The 22,561-nt window shown below is 35.9% G+C and overlaps 1 protein-coding gene across 1 annotated transcript; it reads left to right on the top strand.

The window, feature by feature from the left end:
* Positions 1–14,503: 14,503 nt before the first annotated feature.
* On the top strand, positions 14,504–19,106 carry LOC128229058 (uncharacterized). The gene is made up of 5 exons (XM_052940705.1): positions 14,504–14,587; positions 15,601–15,759; positions 17,786–17,855; positions 18,043–18,088; positions 18,238–19,106. The coding sequence occupies exons 2-5, from the start codon at positions 15,609–15,611 to the stop codon at positions 18,496–18,498; spliced, it is 528 nt and encodes a 175-aa protein (XP_052796665.1). The 5' UTR covers positions 14,504–14,587; positions 15,601–15,608; the 3' UTR covers positions 18,499–19,106.
* The last annotated feature ends 3,455 nt before the right edge of the window (positions 19,107–22,561 follow it).

Here is a 22,561-nt window from a genome sequence, read left to right on the forward strand (position 1 = left end):
CTGGCCACACTGACAGTAGGTGTCTGGAATTATGTTCTTCGAAAACAAGTGCTCCTTTAAAATACTACAATGGGTCCTTATCCTACAGTGCATTATGGAGTCGAAACGATTGCCTTCATAGTAATAGGTTGGAAGGTTTGATTTTTGATAAAGTGTGGATAGTCGTGATTTAAAAATCGACACAGTTTCAGACTCTCGGAGATAAGAAGGAAGAGAGTTCCATAAGGCAATAGTGGTTGGGTGAATGACTTTGCGAAAACCTGTGTATTACAAATGTAATTTCTTGTAGAAGCAGAATTCCGTAGATTATAGGACGTAACAATCTGTACTAAGTTCGGGCCGAGAGTTGAAAGGTAAGTTGGTGTCATTGAATTTATCATCTTATAGAACAGTGTGAATCTGTGTTGCTCTAGGCGTTTCCTAAGTGGTTTAAATCCAGCCTCTTTATAAAGCTTATCAGTATTAACAAGCTTAGTGGCACCAGTGATAATTCTGAGTGCTTCTAACTGAGCTTGTTCGAGTAGATTTTCATATCGAAGGGTGAGGTTTCCCCTACAGTGTCACCATATTCAAGAGTCGGCCTAATAAACGTCTTGTACATTATTTCAAGGGACTTCCTGTCTAGGGCGTGACATGAGCAGTCATTTGAGAAAGCGAGCCCAAGATGTTTGTGTGAGGTAACCTCTTGTTTGTGATTTCCATTCATTAAGACAGGATTCAGAGATACAGAAGCAGTAACAAGGTCATCAACAGCCAAGTATAAGCTTGTATCGTCGGCGAATTAACGTATCCCTGATTGAATTTGATCAACAATGTCATTCATAAAGACAATTAATAGTAATTGCCCAAGTATGGACCCTTGCAGAACACCAGTTTGAAGGGACTTCAGGAGTTTTGACTCCGATCCATTGATAACAACTCTCTGAGAGAGGTCTAAGATATAGTTCGAGAACCAGCGGAGAAGAGGGCCTGCAATTCCGTTTGATTCAAGTTTACGTAATAGTCCCTTATGCCAAAACCTATTGAAAGTTTTTGAAATATAACAAAAAAATACTCGAACTTCTTTGTCGGTATCTAGGGCCTGACAAAATGTATGATAGAGGGAGGCTAATTGATTAACTGTTGAGTCATTGGGTACAAAGCCAGACTGAAGAGATGATATTGCATTTGTTGAAAATTTAAACAAGTGTTTCTGAATTATTTTTATGATTAAATTGCACAGATAGAGAGTGGTTAAATAAATTACAGAGTGGACCGCTGATCTCAGTGGTGATTTCTTTCAGAATTCTGCTGTTAACTTTGTCAGGACATGTCGCCTTACCAGTGGCTAGAGTCTTAAGAACTGATGAAACTTCATCCGGTTAAAATATCGATTGAGGATAGCTGTTGAGGAATAGAAGGTTGGTCGATGGGAGGTTGATCTTTGTCGGCGTATTCAAGTTTTGCTTGGGGCTGAAAAAAGTTATTTAAGAGGTTGGCCTTATCTGTGTCGTCTGAGATGTAAGAATCATTGTGTCTGAGTGGTGATATTGATGTAGATGTCGAATTTGTGTTACTAAATTTGATCAGTATTTTCCAAAAGTATGTAATATTTGGTTCTCTGAGTTTGTTTTCTAATTTATCTGTGTGCTGTGATCGTGCTTTTCTTATTGTATGTAGAGTTAGATTTCTTAAGTGTTTGTAATAGACCCAGTCTGTTGAATGTTTGTAGTCTTTGCTTTGTCATATGCTTGTTTACGTCTACGAATGAGTGCTCTAAGGTTGTTATGCATCCAAGGACGCTGAGATTTCTTATAGTTACCATTTTAGTTGGTATCGTTTCCTTACAGAAGGACAGTATTTGGGATGCAAATTCGGTCGCGTAATTGTTAATGTCATCATGCTGTACTAAATTCCAGTCAAAATCTTTACTTTTTGACGGAGGAGATCATAGTTTCCTAATTCGAAGTTCCAAATAAGACGTTTGAAAGTAAGGTGGATTGGCTTAGATATGTAAAGTGAACAGAACACCGGGCAATGATAACGCATGGGTTGTTCCAGGATATACTCCCCCAAGCCACTTACTGTTAAAATATTTTTATTTGAGGTCATAAATAGGTCGATAGAAGGCGAGGATGCTTCCGTGAAATGAGTTGGGGACGAGATGAGTTGCTCTAGTCCGTACTGGGACGTGATATTCTCATTAACAATTTAATTGTCGTTAATTTGGAGATCACGATGGAATAACAAGGTCATGATTTCATTTGGTGACGTAATATTACACAATTTTTACCTGGCAGAGTTAACGCTGCATTACTTATACATGTATTAAGCAACTCGGAGTTCCAGCAGTTCATATATCAAAGTAAATATTTTCTTTGCAGTGAAAAAACAAAACGTTTTATGAAGTAACAGTAAAATGATATTTTACCAAAAAAGCATCAAAGAAATACCTTTCACTTATGTTTGAAAGTATTGCAGAAATTGTTCAATTTGACAAAAGAGGTAATTGTATGGACAATCGAATGTTTTAAGGCTAAATTAACAAAAGAATGTTCAAATGAGTATGTGGTCGTTATTATTTGGTGGTTGTCTTAAAAATGTAACATATAAATGGTAATTATATTTTAACAAATGTTTAAGAATGTTCACCAACATTACATTTTTAAGATATTCTCTTTAAAGAGACGGAAATACACACTATTTTTAATCAACCATTACGTATTTGACGGGATACGGAGACAGTCGCGAAACCAATACCAAACAATTGAACACAATATATGCCAAAACTCGGTCAACATCGACCAAACTCGGCCAATATCAACCTTACTCAGCCAATATAAGTTTTCTCCGTCTTATTTGGCTACAAAACTCAGCAAATATAGAATTTGAGAATTGGACCAAATTGGCTGTCGAAACCCTCCTAATCTGAGAAATATGCTGGAATTTCTTTCAAAAGGTAGCCATTTTGTTTTCTTTCTTTTTTTGTACGGTTTGATATTACAGTTGTATTTAACCTATTGGTGATTTTTACGACTATTATATTTTTGTATTCCGACAAAAAGAGGACGAAGGTGAAAACAATCGTTTTGACAAACGATTTCCGAAATAAGGACGTCAAGGCATGCTTCCTTAGACTACACAGTACTTTATTCATAAGTATGTGCTATGTCACTAAACCTATGCATTTCAAAACCAGCAAAATCAAGTCTAGAAAAGTAGACACCATAAATGAATAAGGGAATGTAAGTTATTTGAATTGTTTTAACCAAAATGTCGTACCATACGTAATCGTCTGACGTGTGACAATTATAAGGATCATAATTAGAATAAATATCATTCATGAATTGTATTTGATACTTTGAGGATTTGCTATGAAAGATTTGAATGAATGGTGTGTGTGTTGTGTTTTAAAATTCTCGAATCAACACGAAATTCGAAGTCTTTTGATAATTATGAATGGTATGAAAAAGAGATGTGAGACAATTGATAACAACTTGGCACAAATATGATCTGGTGTTTGTTAATGTTATTACTGAACTTGTAATTGCCTAATAAAGAAACGGTCATTAGTTTACAGCAATTAGCACTTAAAAATGCCAACTACTATGTTACACTCCCGGGATTATTTTTGAAATGTAAAATAAATCAGATCTCCGGACTGGCTTATAAAGGGGGTTCAGATTGCGACGTCAAGTATGTAATTGACGTTAATTTTTACAAAAATGGACTTTTATTTTTGTTCACTGCAAACGATTGCCTTACATTTTCATGATATATTTTACATTTCCACACAAAGTAAGATTTTTACTATATAAATTTTAAATAAACTAACTTAGATTTTACAAACAACGTCTTGTAAAGCAATGTTACTACTTGCCGTTTCCCGAAGGCCGATTTAAACGGTCACGAAATTCACGCGTCTGACGATAGGTGGCTCAACACCACAGTTATCTGCCCCCCGTTGACCGGGTGATCCGGATGTGAATACAGAAAAAACCGCACTTGTGTTCAAGTATCAATATTTTATGAAAGTTGAATGAAAGAGAAGACACAGGTGGCCTTTTTGCATAGAGTTTAGCACAATTTGACACTGTATTGCAAACACTGATAGTTTTCAGTGTAAAAATTGGAAAAATCATTCCCTGTGGAACTATGTAAATTGGTTGTTTGTAGCCTTATTCCGTCTTGACCTCAGGGTCATGTATTACTTCTCAATTTTGTGAGACACCGCATTGGTCAACCCTATGTTTTCCTGTGATTAAATTGTGTGTCTTTGATTGTTCTACAGCAGCCAGTTACTTATTTTTCAATTGGAACTGTTTTAAAGTGAAAAGCCAGGTTAGTGTCTATATGAAACATATAGTAAAAATAACTGTGGTCTCACGCCAGGTAGGGTACCTGCTCATCATTTCCGGATGTTTCCGATTTCCATCATTATTGATGTTTGCTGAAAACGAAAGTAATAAAACGAAAGTACAAATCCAGCCTTTAAAAGGGTGTTTGAACCGAAATACAATGTTCACGCATGTGCCTTACATAAAAAGAGTGTTTCATTTTACTGTATTTTTGTTTCTAGACAAACAGCAATGAGACCATTTATATGAATCGATCTTTGCAATATTGTGCCAGTTATCGCTCACCATGTCAAAAGCATTCAGACCTTCTTGAATATTAGCTAGATGGATATTCGACTGTTTAGATTAATGTACACTTTGTATGCGTCTTGTGTATCACCTTCGTTTTTTGGGAATCTGATAGTTTAGACACATTGGTGTCATACAACTGCACTTGTTTATGCTATATAAAGTATATGTCACGAGTCGTCATAATTTTATTATAATACACTACTTTATTCAATCTGATCTCCTTTATTCAAATAAACCTTTACAAACAGAATTAAAACTAAATGTAGAACTGTTGGAATATTACCAATTAAGCAATTATTGTTTCTAATTGACTTGTATACAAACATTCGGGATGATTTTGTTGTCTACGGACATGAAACGCAGTGGCTAGATGGGAATAATACGTAATACTATGTTTCCGGGTTCTGGCGAACATTGACGTCAATGTACAAGAAGAGCAAATTGCCCCAATAACGTTGTCGATGCTAGAATAAAACCTCTACTGTTTTCTTACGGGTTATGAAATAAAAACAAACAACATACGGAGTTGCTAGCTAGCTATTCAAGCTAGCATTAGTCGCTTCAGAAAAATCATTTTTATAAACATCAGAGTGTTCATATGCTAGTGAAGGTAGAAAATCACCCATCACTTATAATGTAGCTATAAACTTGTCAAACATAATTATGCAGAATCTGCTCTTGGAGATGGAAAATAATTTTCTGTGGCACGTTTGTAACCAAGATCTATATGGTTAGGTAACTACAAAATTGGCTACAAAATGCCATGTTTGTCATTGTACTCAATCAGGGCATTCGTCTCTGTAATAATCGATCATCTAAAACAACACAGACTGGGTAATCTAAGTGACAATTTGCCGGATGATGGATTAAATGAAGCAGTCAGCTTTACAAAATGTAGGAGCAGGATGCGATGCATTTTCAATGAATTACTTTAATATAAACGATCGATGTACTGACCGGATGTAATGCAAAGGCTGCTCGACATGTCACTTCCGATAGCATTGTTTGAGGAACAAAATCGTATCACTATGGACGGTTATGTATTCATAATTGTCATTAAATGGCACTAATACGGAACCTCGGCCTAGCAATAGCTTGTTTAAACAAAATATCAAACATAGTCCCGCTTCAGTTCTTCTAGTATAGTCACGCATGAGGATTTAAAATTGCCACGAAATAAGATCATGTCTTAGTAATCGTAAGATTTGTTTTCCCCGATACACCGTCTATATATCAGTGTTGTTCGGAGTCTGTAAAACTCAAACAAGGGACCAATATATGTCCTTGAAATAAAATACCGTTTGACTGCTGTGCAGGGGACGGTATGGGTGGACGGAGGGAACTCACCCATTCCTTTCAAGAAATTGGCTCAATTTAACAAAAACGTTTACGTATCTGAATACACGTGCATATGGTTGTACGTGTTTTGACAAAAGATATCTCCTCCAGTATTCATGTATTGAAGAGATGAGAAAAAAAGTATATTTTTAAGTTTTATTTATTTTGACCTTATCTGTCTTGATTGATGATTTTTTTAAAGATTCAATTTTATTCAAAGTAAAAAAAAAACAATCATCAAGTTCTAATTATAAATTAGTTTTACAAATCTCTTTACTCAAATAGAGATCGACCTAATGTAGCCGATTCTCCATTGAACAATGCCCCGTGCAAGAGAGTCGTTTTAAATGTGTATGCACGCACTTCCAGTTTTAATTTTGAACCGATCGATATTTTCGAGTCGTTGTGTACAACTCTTCAGCCACTGAGAACCTGTGTTATTAAGTTTATTAAAGATAATACTAGTAATCTTCTGACTTATCTCGGCAACAAATTTAAATTCATAAAAAAAATTCGAAGCTATATTTTGTGAACATTATGAATTGATTTTACAATCAAAAAAAGCTTAGTCTTTACACTGATAAATAGGTTTGAACAATTGTTATTACTAAGATGACATGAAATCTGAATGATAAAATATCAGCAGAGGTATTGTAGCAAATTCAAACATTTATTGCATGAAGGCCTCCAGCCCATATACACATATGCATACAGTCAATTATAAACAACGAGAGTGTTGACACATAAGGCAAATATGCCCTTCTTAGTAATTTAGGTTTTACTTCAGGTCAATTTACTGACATTAAATGCAACCTCATTGGCAGAAACATTGTCAAAGCAGAATCAAACACAGAGAGTGTACCTGATGACCGGCAGTAATCAGCCGTGTAAAAGCGAAAGTTGAAATTCTTAATGGTGAAACCTAGGACTTAATGAGTGTCTATTTACTATTTCACTGGATGAAAATGTAGATTGTATTCTAAGCTCAATTAAGAATTACATTCGTGCTTATAGAAACTTGGATGTAAGTTGATACCCTCAAAGTCAAAATCACTGCTATAGTGCCCTCAAAATCAAAATCACTGCTTGTTACCCTCAACGTCGAAATCACTGCTTTGGTTCCCTCAAAGTCGAGACCACTGCTGTGGTGCCCCCAAGTCGAAACCACTGCTTTGGTGCCCGCAAAGTCGAAACCACTGCTTTGGTTCCCTCAAAGTCGAGACCACTGCTGTGGTGCCCCAAAGTCGAAACCACTGCTTTGGTGCCCTCAAAGTAGAAACCACTGCTTTTGTACCATCAAAGTCGAAATCACTGCTTTGGTTCCCTCAAAGTCGAAACCACTGCTGTGGTGCCCCAAAGTCGAAACCACTGCTTTTGTACCATCAAAGTCAAAATCACTGCTTTGGTACCCTCAACGTCGAAACAACTGCTTTGGTGCCCTCAAAGTCAAAACCACTGCTTTCGCACCCTCAAAGTCAAACCATTTCTTTCGTACCCTCAAAGACGAAATCACTAATAGTGTACCCTCAAAGTCGAAACCACTGCTTTGTTACCCTCAAAGTCGAAACCACTGCTTTGTTACCCTCAAAGTCGAAAACACTGATTTGTTACCCTCAAAGTCGAAAACACTGATTTGGTACCCTCAAAGTCGAAACCACTGCTTTGTTACCCTCAAAGTCGAAAACACTGATTTGGTACCCTCAAAGTCGAAAACACTGATTTGTTACCCTCAAAGTCGAAAACACTGATTTGGTACCATCAAAGTCGGAACCACTGCTTTGGTTCCCTCAAAGACAAAACCACTGTTTTCTTACCCCCAAAGACGAAATCGCTAATATAAGTAATAGTGTACCCTCAAAGTCGAAAGCACTGCTTTGTTACCATCAAAGTCGAAACCACTGCTTCGGTACCCTCAAAGTCGAAACCACTGCTTTGGTACCCTCAAAGTCGAAACCACTGCTTTGGTACCATCAAAGTCGAAACCACTGCTTTGGTGCCCTCAAAGTCGAAACCACTGCTTTGGTACCCTCAAAGTCGAAACCACTACTTTGGTGCCCTCAAAGTCCAAACCACTGATTTGGTACCATCAAAGTCGAAACCAATGCTTAGGTTCCCTCAAAGACAAAACCACTGCTTTGGTACCATCAAAGTCAAAACCTCTGCTTTGGTACCATCAAAGTCAAAACCACTGCTTTGGTACCATCAAAGTCAAAACCACTGATTTGGTACCATCAAAGTCGAAACCAATGCTTTGGTTCCCTCAAAGACAAAACCACTGCTTTGGTACAATCAAAGTCAAAACCCCTGCTTTGGTACCATCAAAGTCAAAACCACTGCTTTGGTACCATCAAAGTCAAAACCACTGCTTTGGTACCATCAAAGACAAAACCACTGCTTTGGTTCCCTCAAAGACAAAACCACTGTTTTGGTACCATCAAAGTCAAAACCACTGCTTTGGTACCCTCAAAGACAAAACCACTGCTTTGGTACCATCAAAGTCGAAACCACTGCTTTGGTACCCTCAAAGTCGAAATCACTGCTTTGGTACCATCAAAGTCAAAATCACTGCTTTGGTACCATCAAAGTCGAAATCACTGCTTTGGTACCATCAAAGTCAAAATCACTGCTTTGGTACCATCAAAGTCGAAATCACTGCTTTGGTACCCTCAAAGTAGAAACCACTGCTTTGGTATCATCAAAGTCAAAACAACTGCTTTGGTACCATCAAAGTCGAAATCACTGCTTTGGTACCCTCAAAGCCAAAACCACTGCTTTGGTACCATCAAAGTCAAAACCACTGATTTGGTACCATCAAAGTCGAAACCAATGCTTTGGTGTCCTCAAAGACAAAACTACTACTTTGGTACCATCAAAGTCAAAATCACTGCTTTGGTACCATCAAAGTCGAAACCACTGCTTTGGTACCATCAAAGTCAAAACAACTGCTTTGGTACCATCAAAGTCGAAATCACTGCTTTGGTACCCTCAAAGTCAAAGCCACTGCTTTGGTACCATCAAAGTCAAAATCACTGCTTTGGTACCATCAAAGACAAAACAACTGCTTTGGTACCCTATAAGTCAAAATCGCGATCTATATCGAGCTTGTATTATATCTGACAAGCGTCTACGGGACGATAACCATGACCAATACATATTAGATTGTATGCCGTTATCAGTCCCTGACCCAGCCAAAAAGATGATGTTTATTGAAGACACGAGAATCTAATTCGTCTCTATATAAACGTCTGGAAAAACAACCTGTAGCCTGGAATGCCGTTTCTTCTTCAGAAATATCGATGTAGGGAAATAATGAATGTATGATTACACTGGCTTTTTTGCCAAAGTTTGTAGTTTGCAAAATATATGGCATTTCACCATTCAGACTGAACGTTCTCTGGCATAATAAATGGTTTATTCAACAACGAGACCCTTTGGCGGAACTGCAATTTTTGAAAGGTTTTGTTTCTTTGTATCCAGTTGTTTCGTCTTTTTTCATAATGTCATTCTTTAATTTCATCGGTAAAGATTGAGCAAACTTATCCAGAATTAATCGTTAAGTAAACATGTAGACGGGATCCTCGATCTATGTTTATACTAATACCGCTCTTTGATTCTTCTTATCAAATATATATTTAAGAAATATAACACACCACTGAGGGTCATATGACATTTTAAGGACCGGTCAGTCAGCCAACGAAGGTGTATATGGACCGAGGCGTTAGCCGAGGTCCATTCACCTTCGGAGGCTGACTGGCCGGTCCTTATAATGCCATATAGCCCGAAATGGTGTGTTATATTTCTTATATTATACCAAACACTTTTTTACCATTTAATAATTTTAAAGCGGCTTTGATGTGTTTTATTGAACAAATCTAATAATGTTTAATTGCAAAAAGAATGTCCTTGTGAAAACTGCAAGCAGCACTCACCGGTTTTATGACATCAGCGGTCCATATTATATGACGTCATCGGTCCATATTATATTTTTGGCGAGGTCCGGACCGGCCAAAAACATGATATGGACCGCTGACTTCATAAAAACTGGATTTTTATTAAAATACATTGATATACGGACCGATCAACTTTATATACGCAAAGAAGGGACACATTTATGTAAGGTATAATATTATACAAGTATTGCACTAGAGTGAAATCGATATGGTGATTTATCAACCTGAGAAAGGGATATCGACCGAGGGCGTAATTCAACTATCGTTTTATCATTTTATCTGTAGTCTAAGATTAATAGCATAAATCCAGAGTGAATCTTAAAATTTTGATGATGGATTTCACTTTTTCAGTATAAACTTAGAACTACAACAGATATATCACGATCAATCTTTGCTGATCAATGCATAAAACAATTATCACAAATATGCAAATTATTATAAAACTATTCACAGCATCATTGTTTATTAATATTTGCCATGTTTGTTTACACCGGAAGATCAGTTTATGACGTAACCGTTTCGTACCCAGGCGATTCGTACGGGAGATGATTCGCTCAGGTCAATACGTCTTTTAGGCTCCGCCTACGAGTCAACACAGCAATTTATCGTCAGTCATGTGACCACGTTCAAGTGTTGTCACTAGCGTGTCAATTTTACGTTATTAATCAACTATAAAGCTGTTAATTTTGTCATACGTTGTTATGACGTCATATGGCAAACTGTTTCCGGCTACGGTCGGTCGTTCTATTTGCAGAATGGATGAGAAAGAATTACTGAAAGATTTTCTTAAATGGAATTAAGTATTTTTTTAACAATTGTGGAAATAGATAAGAACTATTGGTGTAAATATAAGTAATAAAATGAGTGGTTGATGTTATTATCGGGGATAAAACGCAGTTGGGCTGGTTAAAGTTCGCGTTGAGTCCACACACTTTAACCTACTTTCATACCCTGATAGTGATATCAACCACGCAGTTCATTCCTTAAATGAATTAGTCCCATATACATTATATAAGCAGAAAAAGGTTTAATAATCGCCTGATGCTCATGCATTCTTCGACAATAGATGTGCCACAATATCCTCAGGAAATTAATAAAATCTAAACAAATGTAATTTTGCGTGATATGATTCATCATTTGCTTCATTCTTCACGGTAAAGTTATTCTCTTGTCGAATATAATCAAATATTTTTCAGGAAACTCGCCCAAGAGGCTCGTAGCAAAATGATTTATCCCATTTCCCATTTGCTTCTTTTACAATGTAATTGATGAATAAATGAAACTTGATATGTTCATATCCGTTTGAGATGCGTTTTGCCTCCAATTCAATTTAAATTTAATTGTTATTTTACATTTAATAGCGTGTATTTGTTGTTAAAGTAATTTGAATGGCATAATGGATTATTATTTTTCTGAAGTGATTTGCATTTATCAAACGTTTGTGTTAAATTAGAATCACTAAATGGATACAATTTTGGCCATGGAACATGTTTAAAAAACCCGTATAATATATATATATATATATATATATATATATATATATATATATATATATATATATATATATATATATATATATATATATATATATATATATATATAAACAGGTAGAAACAATTCGAAAGCAATACAGACCACTCGACCGAACAGTCACACCGGATGTACTACTACGTCATCGGCTTAAGATCGCTGAGCTTAGTGTAAACATGTTTGTGGCGACTGATATACGTGAGGCAATACGTAAAGACAATTGCGTTTTTGTGAAGGCTATATGGTAGCCTTATGTTTGACACCCAACGTTTTCATCAAAGCCAAAACCACTGCTTTGGTACCATCAAAGTCAAAATCACTGATATGGTACCCTCAAAGACAAAATCACTGCTTTGGTACCCTCAAAGTCAAACGTTTTTCTCCCAACCCAGATAAGTAGAAAAAAAAATATTAAGCCATGCTGACCACAGTTAAGATAAAAATAGTACCCATATGTAAAAAAATATATTAAAACACATTTTTATATATTTTTACATGAGATGGGAGAAAAAGCATATACCATGGCCGCTCGTGTAAGATAGGTTCATTCAAACCCTCGCGCAACGTATACTGCGGAAACACGGTAGATATCTAAGACTCCTTACGCTCGGGTTTTGATTAACCTATCTAACACTCTCGGCAATGTGAGATATTTAAAATCTTCAAAAGAAAGTTTACAAAGATAAGAATTAATAAATTTATATTTTAATTAATGGTATGTCTTATGTCAGACTTTTCTGTGTTGTATAAATTGGAATTTTAATTGTACTAAATCACATCATAATATAGTTTTGTTAAAGGGAAATCACTGTAATGAGCAAATACTCATTGCGGTTCCGCATTTGTCTATCGTAGCAGCGTAGCAAGATTGATAGTTTAACCTAAATACATTCGCACTAGTATTGACCCGAGATATGTCAAGTGTATTTACACAGTTAAAAAGGTTATCCCATCAAGTTTCAAGGTTCATGAAAGCAAGTTAAATAAAGTGAAATACATTCGCACCCCTCAAACTATTGCTTAAGCGTCTGAAGCTTTCCAAATCTTTAAAGCAGAATAGCACACATTTGAAGTGCTATAATAATGCTCGCGTTTGAATAAAAATGTATTAACTATCATTGAAATATAAATGTCCGATCAAAATCCCCAATTCTTAAGGTTAAACTAACTTCTTTTATTTAAGGTAAAAAAGGTATAAGATGGAGGGTTGTAATATATTGTTTCGCCAATGATCCAAATACCTTAGTTTACGCATATAGATGACAAAGCATTTGTTCTGCGTTATGCTAAGTACTCAACATTCCCAATATCTGTATTTAACAATCATATTGTTATTTAAAAAAAAACAGCAAACAAAAAATTAATATATGCATATTTGAGGCGACATTGTTATGCAAGTTCTCGAATTCTGCTGTTTATATTGAAGATTTAAGATCTCCTTATCACAAGATTTTCATGCTACTGTTCTAAGCATATCGATTTGGATCCTGTAAACATCGTAAACAGGTTTTTGTGCGATAATGTAATGTTTCTTAATGTATAAAGGTACATAGTTTGTTGTATTTTTGTGCCTTCCATGTAATTAATTGCCTCTAAAAACTGTCTAAAATCGTAAAGAATGGCCGCTTTTCATGAGGCATAATACATTTATTTACATTTCACTTCTTTCTCACATTTGTTCGATTTGATGTCGCCTTCACTTCAATCCGCTAGCGGATTCAGCTCGGAGCATCCGGCCCTCGCCCCTCCCCCCCCCCCCCCCCCCAACACACACCCGACACTCTCTAATCGTCCAGATTTACTTTTGATGTAAATATCGGAGAAAAAATGTGTAATAAAATGCGCTCAAAATGCAGGCTTGTTGAACACACAGACATTGTTAATATCAAGGCTGGGGTTTGATGTCTAAGTTTGTTGAATACCACCTGACGTTTATTTTGTCCATTTATGAAGTCTGGCCAGAGCGCATCTTCTGAAATGGTTCCAGGATTGTCGTCACAGGAGGCGTATCTTAGGGGAGTTAACCTTTTGACCTGCGCAAAATTTAATTGGTTGAAAGTGTTTGCAGGGAGGTTTGGGGGGTACTCCATCACGATTTATTTTACAATTTCTTGTCCAAAATGGTGCATTTTGGAGGTACATGTATTGAATTACTTCTTTTCTACTATATTGAAATTATAAGTAATAAACTTGGACGATTTTATGGGGTCTGGCGCGCGTTATGTTAATGTTTATTATTATACATATATTACGAAATTATCCTTACAATACAATCTTATAGCATAATACATAGAAGTTCTGTTTTTTTTAATTGTATATACATATTATGTTACAGAAATATATATATATATATATATATAATGTATACATGCATGCTATATCCGCATTTTTACATTTAAATTTATTTCATTTTATTGTATTTTAGTATGTAAAACAGTTTTTTTTCACAAAAGCAGCCATTGATAAGCGTTAAAACTTGGTGACTTGCAGATCCATGGGGCCAACTATATTTATATTGCGAGGCTAAAATTTTGTTGTGATAATATTTGAATAAAGTTCATATAACGTTAATAAATGTATACTTACTGATACCTGATAGCCCCGATAAAGGATAAACAATCTTGAAAATGTATTGATACATGTATAATATTCTCTTTCGTTTGTCTAGGCCCGTTTCAGTCAAGTTTTAAGTACTGTACTTAAAACTGTACTTTAAAATTATTTGCATATTTTCGTTTTTTGGGAGGAAAATTCTACTTAAGCCAGCATTAACGGAATTTAGAAAATGTCAATAAAAATCAAACTGCTGCCTACTGCGTCCATCATTTTATGGCAGTTTGCTTTTTATTTTAATTTATTGTAAAGCACCAGCTTGAAAATACAATGAAAGGAATCTTAACATGACAAAAGTATTGATATATTGACGGGGTAAATGAAATTACAGCGCGTGAATCGTAGTATTTTAATGTACTCTACATTTAGCTTTTCCTATCTTCGCTGTAACGAGCTATTCTATTTGTTAATACGGAGGTCAATGAACGGTTATCACGAACGGGTCGGGTTACATCGAGCGATATACAATTGTGAGCAAATAAACTTGAATGACTTAATAGTGCATAGGCTTTAGTGAAATACAGCGAGGTAAGCTGACTTAATGTACTTTAAATAACATTTAAATTGTGCAAACGAGGCACATTGAGTTTCGCATGCATGTTAGTAAATCTTAAGAAGAAGTTCATTTGCGCTTAAGTTGTTTTATTGTGAATATGATTATAATATGATTTTGAAGATTAAATTTTTTGGATGTTTTGAGGATTTTACTCCACTTTATGTTGTAATGTTTAAGCCTTTTTCTTTTGCATTATGAATCTCATTAAACACACTGTATTATGCATTTATGACGAAAGCATACATCTTAACGTTAAATTAAATGTAAATATTAACATGTCTGTGTATTAACGCTAGAGGCGATAAACGAAACCATGTATGAACTTTAAACGGTCGATCTTGACCTCCTTGACCACTTTTAACAAGTAGAACCTTGAATGTTTTCGCTATTAAACGCAAAGGGCATTATCTCTATGCATCTGCGCTATCTAATGGCAGAGCAATTCTACAAAGTAGACACAAATAATTACCTTAAGAGCATCATGTCAAGTTAAGAAAGAAAACACGTTAATTTACCTAATAGTATTTCAAATTATTATCCGTAATAAGTACATGTCATTCAAGGGTTGTCAGTGCAAGGTTTTTTTCATGCTATGACCCCCTTATGTCGACGTTTTTAAAGCAGCATTCCATCAATGGAATTTAATATTTCGCCTATGTTTACCTTGGCTTTATGGGAGTAAAAGGTTTAGCACGGTAACAGTTGCATTTATCTTTTCATTGTTAATACAATTTTAATTAACGAAAATGTTGAGTGAAGCGGGCCCTGACAGAAGAAATCAAATGTTTTCAGATATTCATAAATGTTCCCAGTTGATTAACACCAATTGTTGCTTTATATATGAACATTAAAACTGTATGAACTATTCTGAAATAAATACAATGACTATTTCGTATCTCGTAGTAACTTAAGGCTTATTACTGAAAGGAAAACAGGACACATTAATATCCCTATGTTTTATGAAATAAGCACTCATATATTTAAGGGCCGAAAATGGCGAATGCGCGATCAACAAACCGGATGCCAGGCTGGATGGTGGTGTGGTTCTACATTACGGCCATCATCTGTACAATCGACGCCAGCTTTGTAGTGTTCCGGCCACATACACTGCCCGGCGGCTGGCTGCACAAGTTCTTCTTCCCCTGTAAGAAGACTATTGGTATTTTTGAGTCATTCAGCATTGTATAAACTTTCTTGGTTCAAAATTCGATTCACAGTTAAAGGATCTTTGTGTTACATTCTCTTGAAGAAGAAAACGTTCGAAAACCCATAGAGTTGCTGCATTTCCATTTCATTTAAAAGAAAATAAACTAAGGCAATGATTCATTTTTATTCAATTCTGCTGGCCAGGTGATAAGTAGGCTCAAGTAAAGAATGAATACTTCTTTTCTAGGTTGTAAGACCATTATGGTCGTCATTTCAAACTATGATCAGCTTGATAATTTCTTAATGTGTATCATTTCCTTAATCCAAAAACAAAAGTTAACAAAAAATTACCGACAAATAACAATTTTATTTAATCTTAAAATGCTCTACCCCCATTTCAGAATTTTTCATTTAAACGAGAGACATTTTTTTCCAACATTTTGTTATAAAAGAAACAAAAAAAACTTGCTTATAGAAATAATACATCATTCATCATATCATCGACAAATACATTCAAACTGTTCTGCAATATCCATATGGTATTACACTTTTAACATTCTATTTTGACCGCGAATTAAATAATGGATTTTTTTAAGTCAAAATCAACAAGTTCTATAAATACTCACGAACTATTCTTTGCTGATAATAACTTTAACATTTTGGGAACATTATGCTGAAAAAGGCCGTGCCTGCAAGTATGGAAACTTCAAAGAAGTTAATATTAACGTGTATAAACGTTTTCAATTACTTTTTATTGAAAATACATCATAAACTTCTGCAAAAAAATGTAAGCTAATAAAACAAAGAAGAGAAAAATATGCTTCAGGATTGATTTGAACCCTCAAAATATGTATTGTACAAAGGCTAAAGCATTCAATTGAAGAGTTTCAATTTGAAATTTTTATTAGATGTATGTTATCTTTACCAGTTTTGACATTTATACACAAAATTGTTTACCAAACTCACCACATGGTAAAGTCCATTTGTTATGCCCCCGAAGGTGGGCATGTTAAAATCGTACTGTCCGACCGTCCGTCCGTCCGTGGGTCCGGCTCAATAACTCGTGTCCGGGCTGTAACTTTATCTTGTATGGACAAATTTTAAAATAACTTGTATTCGACATACCAAGACGACGTGTCGTGTGCAAGACTCGTGTCCCTACCCTTAAGGTCAAAGGTCAAACTTAGTGATCATTCACAACAAAATGCTGCATTTAAGGGAATAGAATATAGGTTGTCGTGTCCGGGCTGTAACTTTTCCTTGTACGAACAGATTTTAGAATAACTTGCCACATGTGGTCGACATACAAAGATGACATGTCGCGTGCAAGACCCGTGGGCCTACCTCTAAGGTCAAGGTCACACTTAGGTCTTTAGTCACAATTAAATGCTGCATATAAGGACATAGAGTATAGGTTATCGTGTCCGGGCTGCAACTCTCACTATTATGGACATATTTTAAAATTACTTGCCACATGCGTTCGACATACCAAGACGACCTGTCGCGTGCAAGACCCGTGTCCCTCCCTCTAAGGTCAAGGTCACACTTAGGTGTTTATTCTCAATGGAATGCTGCATATAAGGATATAGAGTATAGGTTGTCGTGTCCGGGCTGTAACTTTCTCTTGTATGGACATATTTTAAAATAACTTGCCACATGTGTTCGACATATCAAGAGGACGTGTCGCGTTCATGACCCGTGTCCCTCCCTCTAAGGTCAAGGTCACACATAGGTGTAATTCACAATGGAATATGTGTTTGGCATATAAAGATTTTGTTTCGTATGCAAGATCCGCATGCATACATCAAAGGTCATTGTTTGATCTTTAACTTTCCATGTACTGACCTTGTTCATAGTCCAATGTCACAGTCGGGGGCATTTGTCACGTACTGTGACAGATCTTGTTTGTACTGCTATGTATGCTATAGGCATGATTGCCTGAATGCATTAAAAGTTGTTGTTGTTGTTGTTGTTGTTGTTGTTAGTGTTGTTGTTGTTGTTGTAACGTTTTTTATGTTTTTCAGATAGATACTACATTTACACGGATCAGAGATACGGGGACGTGACTGATTCCTACGTCTTCACGCAAAGTTTGTACGAAGCACATGTGAATTTCTTAAATAATTATTGTATTAAAATGTATCAATTATAAAATAGGACATACTATAAATAATTTGTATATCTTTTTAAAAAAAATGTGGAAATTTAACAGCAAATTTTTGAAAACTTGAAGTTTACAAACTAATACTATTACTGATATACTGTATGCTTTTCGTTTCAGAATGAATTATGCAGAAGTTATATTGAACATCATTACTCTGTTTTACGTAAGTTTTATGATTGACAATGTAAGAACTATGGTACTAAATAATTTTCAAATTAGTTTGCGTATAAATGAAGCATCGAAACGAATACATGTCGCCTTTTAATACTAAGAACACAATGTACCTATCACAATTATACTGTCCCTTTTCAGCATTACCAACGTGCAAGAGCAACACAGTTGTTGGCTTTCACCGTGTCCGTTATGACCTTCTGGAAGACTGTCCTTTACATTGCTATGTTTTACGAACTGGCGGGTGGCAAAGATTACCGAGGTGGGAATACGCTACTTGAAGAAGTTTTGCTCGTACTCATTCCAAACGGCATTTGGATTATTATTCCTGGCATGTGTATGGCCGCGCTGTGGTCGGACCTCATGATTGGACAAAGTTCGAGTCATGTTAAAAGGCGCTAATCTTTTTGGGAAGAATTCTTGCTTCCTGAAGTTTAAAGACAAACTTGTTTTAGTCTATGTTGTAATAGACATTTAGTATTAAATGTACTCAGACGTCTAACCTTAACTTCAATAAGCCCATACGTAAATTGTTCAACCATAATATTCCATATGTGTTTACTTAGAATGTTCTTCATAGACATTAAACTATTGTCGATATGTACAGAAAAATATAATGGACTGATTGCATTTCGAAATCATTTTGTTCAATCAATCTGCAGAATATTCACATATGAGAATTGTAAGTCGTCGTTTTCAGTTGAGAACAGCATTGTGAACGACAAACGGATACTGTGAAACTCGGTTCACAGTTTTATGTTCAGGTGTTTAGGACACCGCATGAAGCTCGACCAGATGTGCGGAAGACTTGTTAGTTAATCAATAGCAGCTTCTCTTCAAACACAAACCTTGCTAACTTTACAATTTCCATGGGAAATCTGGAAATGAAATGACATGAAAATGCACAATAATTCATCAGACTATGAACATTTATACATGAAGAACACACGTTAAGGTTTGGAAACATTAAGATAATAACACGATATGAAGGAAATAAAAAGTGGAGTACATTCGGGTTATCGTTGCGAATGATTTTGACTTCATTTTACTTGTTTAAACTGTACAAATGCGATAACATTGATAAGTTCAAATCATTCTCATATTTTGATAAAGATATTATACTCAAGGTTGGATATCTAAATAAGGTAGACAAACGCAAATTCACAAGAAGTATTGGCTCTTGACAATGACTTCCCCTTTAAAGGCTAAGTATGGGGAATATACCTGTATAAAGAATTGACCGATTTGCCCGCTAAATAAAACGGATTTTAGTGTTTCACGACCCCAACCCTTTAGATGTGATTGAAATTCCACTTTTGAACTAAACATTAAAAAAACATTAGAAGAAAAACCGTTCCTTATAACAAAACATTGGTTGAATGTAACCATAACGTATTCGATAACATGACACAGCCCTGCACAAAAGTAAATTCGTGTTGTGAAAATGTTAATACAAATAAGTTGATCCGGTTTGTTCAGTAAGTTGTTTAAATCAGTTGTTGAAAAATACGTTTAGGAACACACATGTGGCGAAGGTTTGATTATTCGCCGTACGACTAAAAAGGGCTTATCGTGGTGCGGGAGGGACGTGAAATCGGAGTTCCGTGTGACAGTGCAATACTCTGTTGTTCGTTATAGAACCAGGGTAGCTCTAACCAACGTGAAATTATGTATGTGCACTATCCTACAAAAACCTTAATTGACTAACACTCTTAACAGAGCACTCGCCGGATGGGCCTTGCCCGAGTGCGAGAATAAACAAGCTAACAAACCCACTTACCACACAATACCGCACACAAGTACCAAATGACCGAATAATGACCGAGGCTATTATGTCTAACAAACATGTTATTATGTATAATAACTGTTATGCCATTATGTCTTACTTACATGTTATTATGTTGAAATGAAATGCTTACCTATCATATTGTCATATCTAGCCGACATGTTAAAAAGACGTCATGTTGTTGTTCTATCAAGTCAGATTACAATGTTGACTTGCTGATACGTAAATTTGTCTAATGGTTCTTATTGTCCAATTGACAAGGTATAATGTCCAACCGACATACTTAGCAATCAAGCTCTAAACATTGCTTAAAATAATACTTAGTAATACATGAATATAACATACAAACAATGCAGCTTGAACTATATATGCGAATAACATTTTTTAAAACATTTTTAAAATCTGAGTAGTTTATGTGCAGTATAGCTCAAAACAATCACATGCCGCAAAAAACATCTCAAATATAAAAGTTTTATATAAACTGTATAATTTGAACATTGAACTACTTTCGCTTTCATATATTTTTTGTACTTATGGGACAAAAACATTAATTCCAATCACAATAATTAGGATTACGGCTCCCCGTCACCTGTTAATAGCTGCATCATCTGTCTTTCACAAGTCAACAATAAGTTAGTTTAAACATTATATATATATTACAACGATTGTGAAGAAAGCTATGACAGCTTATACTAAGTCACTCTCGTTGGCACAATGTTGCGCGAGAGTGTGGTCATGTGTTGTGTGGGGAAACCGGGCCCCGGAGAAAACCCACTTGTCCGGCTTGGTGACCACTAACCAAACTCACATGCGCCCAGGCCAGGAATCGAACCGGGGTCGCCTTGGTGAGAAGCGAGTGCGCTAACCACTGCGCTAACCGGACAACAATAAGTTGAGTGCCACCTTCGCGTGACATACCGATCACGAAAAATTGATAACGTCACTAATGTTTCCTTTCTGAAATTCTCTCAAAGGGTTAAACATTGAATCCTCTTTTAATAATTCAAGCATCGAAACATTTTCAAAACCTGCGCAGTAGAGCTCAAAACCACTATGATATATTACAAATATAAGATCTATATCGAATATAAAGGCTTTAAGTAAATTGCAAAATTTGAACAATAAACTTTCTATATAGTTTTATAACGCTTTGATGAATCTATATCGTTTTAAATTAAGAGATAAAGCATTAACTTCAAGAAAATTAACAAATATTAAATCACATGTATCATACATGTACACTGTATAAAGAGTGTACAGTCGAACCTCGTTGGCTCGAACTCCACCGGCGAAAATAACTCGTGCCTCGGAAAATTCGAGCATGCGGGAATGCTTACCTTTATTATATAGAAATCGGCCCTTCACATCCAGTTCGAGCCAACGAGGAATTCGAGCTAAGCGAGTTCGAGCAAACGGGGTTCGACTGTATTGATATGGCCAAATTATATATTAAGCTTCTCGGGCACTGCCGCATCTACTCATTTTAATGATGATGGAACTAATAATTCATTTTCTTAGCCAACATAGGATATTCTGGGTTTGAAATTAATTCATGAACTTTTTGGAGATAAGTCGCAGCATTTATTAATATGGCATTATGTAAAGATGAGTTTTTTTAAAACTGAAATGTATGTGTCGTGATTGGTTTTAGTTTTAATTATTTTTTTTTTGTTAAAATCAAAACTTTAAGCGCTGCAGACCCTCCATCTTTGTTAAAAATCAGGTCTTGGAACCTAATTAGCCTAAAAAATGATCACACATAGGGGTCAACATTATATTTTGTCCACTGGGTAGGCAGCTTATCTCAAGTTTTCAGATACATTTATTTAATTAAATCAGCAGTCAGCCTTTATTGATTTTGATCAAGTAAAGCGGTCAATATAAAAAGTGACTGGTCCATCAAGTGGTTAGTTTACACAATGTAATGTAGTCTGCGGGAATTACAATCACTTGTAGATTAAGTGTTGCATATCAAGCAATAAGACTTAAGGGGGAGGAGATGACGAGCATTGACCAGACATGAGTCTGACGAGTATGATGAGTCTGTGTGGGTTTTGAATATTATCTTAGAACGGTGAACTGACTGCTCTGGGACCGACGGCTTAGGCGCGGCATGTAACATGCAAGATCTGTTTCAAATGAACAGCACAATGGGTCAAATTGGTAGATTTAAAGGATATGAGTTAGTTTTGTGTTAGTAGCTGTATACATTTAGGCCCCTAGTCTTTCCGCTTAAAGATGAGTATGTGGTATGAAAATTAGGGCCTAGTCGAAATACTTTTAACAAAGTTTGTGATTTCACGCAAGATATGACAGAAGTTCCGCCTGGCACCCCGAAGCGGACCAGATTACTGAGGTTTTACCGGCGGAATTCCTCACCCTTATGTACTCGCCGTAGCTGAAAGACTCTTTAAATCGGCTATAGCCCAAAACACCATGTCATCGTGTGGCAAAGGTATGTCCAAGTTTTCGGAGTTTCATTAGACTCACAACCTAGAATAATCATGACCCCCACCTGTTGATAACATAGTACTCATAATTTTTTTAGTCACTTCATTAATGCGCCCTGGCCACTGCATGATTATGCAATAAAGTAATTTTTGTAAGTATATACTTACAATCTTGAACCAGGGGCGGATCCAGGAACTGAAGTCAGGGTGGGGAGGGGGCTAACTTAGG

This window comes from Mya arenaria, chromosome 3 (assembly GCF_026914265.1).
Source record: "Mya arenaria isolate MELC-2E11 chromosome 3, ASM2691426v1".
NCBI lineage: Eukaryota > Metazoa > Mollusca > Bivalvia > Myida > Myidae > Mya > Mya arenaria.

Bases quoted from the DNA above. Each gene is read 5' to 3' on its own strand.
- LOC128229058 (XM_052940705.1), top strand. From the start codon at position 15,609: ATGGCGAATGCGCGATCAACAAACCGGATGCCAGGCTGGATGGTGGTG. The intron at 17,856-18,042 runs GTACGAAGCACA...TTTTCGTTTCAG, and splicing joins TACGTCTTCACGCAAAGTTT to AATGAATTATGCAGAAGTTA. The intron at 18,089-18,237 runs GTAAGTTTTATG...GTCCCTTTTCAG, and splicing joins ACATCATTACTCTGTTTTAC to CATTACCAACGTGCAAGAGC.